The sequence below is a fragment of the Hyposmocoma kahamanoa genome, unplaced genomic scaffold (assembly GCF_003589595.1).
Source record: "Hyposmocoma kahamanoa isolate Upper Pololo Valley unplaced genomic scaffold, ASM358959v1 78, whole genome shotgun sequence".
NCBI lineage: Eukaryota > Metazoa > Arthropoda > Insecta > Lepidoptera > Cosmopterigidae > Hyposmocoma > Hyposmocoma kahamanoa.
The window spans coordinates 14805637-14808598 of NW_020653945.1; the positions used below are offsets into that span (position 1 = coordinate 14805637).

At 34.6% G+C, this 2962-nt stretch overlaps 1 protein-coding gene across 2 annotated transcripts in view; it reads right to left on the reverse strand.

Annotated features, from left to right (window-relative positions):
* Positions 1-387, reverse strand: part of LOC113233438 (extended synaptotagmin-2-B) — a 42407-nt gene extending 42020 nt beyond the window's left edge. For both annotated transcript variants that reach the window (XM_026468572.1, XM_026468573.1), the window contains exon 1: positions 346-387. In XM_026468572.1, coding sequence (XP_026324357.1) covers positions 346-348 — 3 coding nt within the window. In that variant the 5' untranslated portion in view covers positions 349-387. The remainder of the gene's footprint in view (positions 1-345) is intronic.
* Positions 388-2962: the final 2575 nt, after the last annotated feature.

Consider the following 2962-nt stretch of genomic DNA (forward strand, 5'->3'; position numbering starts at 1 on the left):
GTCTTTAATATGAGTAACATTTTATAACATAAAATCAAGAACTGAGATAATGTCTTAACATTCTATCAATATACTTGAAACAATGATAAAAGCAATAATGCTGGTAATTAAAATAAACAAAATTAATGATCAGTCAAACAGGAAATCAAGATGTTGGTTATCTCACAGTAACAAAACGAAAAACAAAAATTTTAATAATAATATGGTTAATAACAACCCATTGTCATTGAAAATTCTAAACCAACGTTGAATCAGTGTTAATAATAGAATCGCAAAAAATGAATCCAAAGAAAGCACAACGTAAGTATACAAACAAGCAAAGCTAGACCGTGTGAGTAAACGTACCATGGTGCACGACACAGTGTACTGTAGCGGGTGAATAACTGACAAAAACTAAACACTACTATACGGTGTTAAAATAACCGATTACCGAATGCTAATTTATTTTCCTGGTTGCCGACTGCTGGTCAAATGACGAACTTTTGCTGATCGCACTATATAAATATGTTTATTAACATTGCTGACTGCTGTGAAAGAATAGGTTACTTTGCCACGTTGACTAGAAGGTTAAACTTATAAATTGAAGTTATTAGTTTTTTAATGGTGTATTACATCGTAAATTAGCACTCTGCTACCATTCCCCAATAAACAAACTGACACTGACAGCACAGCTGACACTGACATTGACAATTTGACAAATAAAATAGGTTTAGAAATTGTAATCAACATAAATAAAGAACGATTATTATAAATGGTAAACTTTTATTTAATACGAATAAGTTTACCATTTTCTGATGGATCTAAATTAAATCAATGATCCTATATTTATACGTAAAAAATAACCTAATGAAAAACAATGATAAATGGCAACAAATATATCTAATCCCAAAAAAAGGAATTATAGAATAAATAAGCTATAAAAAACAGCGAAGTAGTTTTTTTATGCAAAGGTTGGCACAGTGGTCTAAAATCAGAGAGAAAAAGTATTCATGATTAGCATTTCATTTATTCAAAAAGTTTAGGCCTGTACTATACTGCCCTCAGAATGAAAAAGGCACAACTGCTGTATAAAGTGAGCATAGTTGTGCCTTTTCGTTACGAGGGCAGTGTAATAATCTAATAAAATGTTGCATGACTTAGGCCCTGTGCAAGGAGGGTCAGAACACACAGGCTGATGTGTTGAGCACAGACTACTTAGGGTCGTATTCCAGAAGTCTACTCAATGTTCAAGTCAGGACTTGAGTATGCTTTCAAGCACTACTATGGTTGTATTCTAGAACTCTACTCAAATCAGGACTTGAGTATGATTCAAAGCACTAGAAATCATACTCAAGTACTTGCCATTAGGGTCGTATTTCCAGTGCTTAAAATCATACTCAAGTCTGCTCAAATCCTGACTTGAGCATTGAGTAGAGTTCTGGAATACGACCCCTAGAAATCATACTCAAGTCCTGAATTGAGCATTGAGTACAGTTCTGGAATACGACCTGTAGTGAAAACGCTATAACTTTTTTTACAATACTAAATGTGATATTATCAGAATTATAAAAAAAAACTTGAGTAAACTTATATTTCATCGCCGAGTATATAGTCCGGGATTATGGAGGTGAATTTAACGCACACACTCCATATAGTCCCGCACCGTGCCATGGACACACACAGACAACCTCAAATTACACACAAACTTACGAGAGAAATAAATGTAGGCTATACAAATATTTCTCCTGGCCCGGGAACCGAACCTGGGACCTCTGCGTGGCAGTCCGGCATGATAACCATTCGGCCACAGTAGCTAAAAAGCGTTTGGAATCATAAAATAGGTATGTTCTCAATTCAGTTTTAAATTACAAGTAACATTTTCCATTTCGACATTAACAAATACACAGCGCTAATAAGTACGCCGCAATAACTGCTTGGAGTCAATGTCGACCGCATGACTTCTGTTTTGCTTTACATATCGACGTCACGCATGCAATCTATCTAGTCGCAGCATAATCGCAATTGATTTTACTCTCCATCCACAGACATATATCTAGATATCCTTTTCCGTCTCTACCCGTTTACTGCACCAGGGCGTTAGTAATCATTTTCTAATCGTATACATTCTCCATCTACGGTTTCCAATACATGTTCCTTGGATTCCTGTTTTTCGAAAATTATATAGCAATGTCAAAATGATTTAAATTTCTTTGATGTATTCTAATCATATTGGTGGCAAGTCAAGTCTAAAAAAGTCGAGTATTAAATTTTGTAGGATCAAAATTATTTGTCTAAGTATAGTTTGAAAATATGAGTCTCAATAGAATAATTCCCGAAGTGAGAAAATCTAAAAAGTCAAAAAAAGTATTATCACTTTCACCTTCACACATATCGAGAAAGGCCTGTAGTCAGGTGTCAAATGGCAGGGGCAGCTCCGATCAAAAAATTACATTCAACAGCTCTCATAATCATCTGAAAAAGAATTTTTTGTTAAGAAATAAGTCAGCTTGCGGTGGCAACTATGAATACAGCATATCGTACGGCAAACAAAAACCTGTAAAAAAGAATCTCTCAGTGACAAAATATTCTACCGGCATAGGCGACATTGGTAGTTCTTATAACACACCAATCTCCGCTGACGAAGACCTTCCTGTATGGCACAGGATGACAGAGATAGCTTTTGAGAGCTTTTTACATCAAATTGATTGGATACTTTCAAAGCTACAAATAAAAGAATATACAATGTATAATTTCACCAATTCAATACCTAAGTATCAAGATATCTGTCAGAAATTGCGCATAGAAATTTTATTAGCAATAGATAAATTAAATCTGCTAACGATTCCAAACTTGAAATATACCAAAGAAGAAGGAGAACTATTGCACAACTTAAATAACTTAAAAAGCCAGTTAACTGACCTAAGAAAGCAATACCACAGCCTCATTAAGAACTTTGGCTCGAAAGTAAACAAGAGATCGTTTC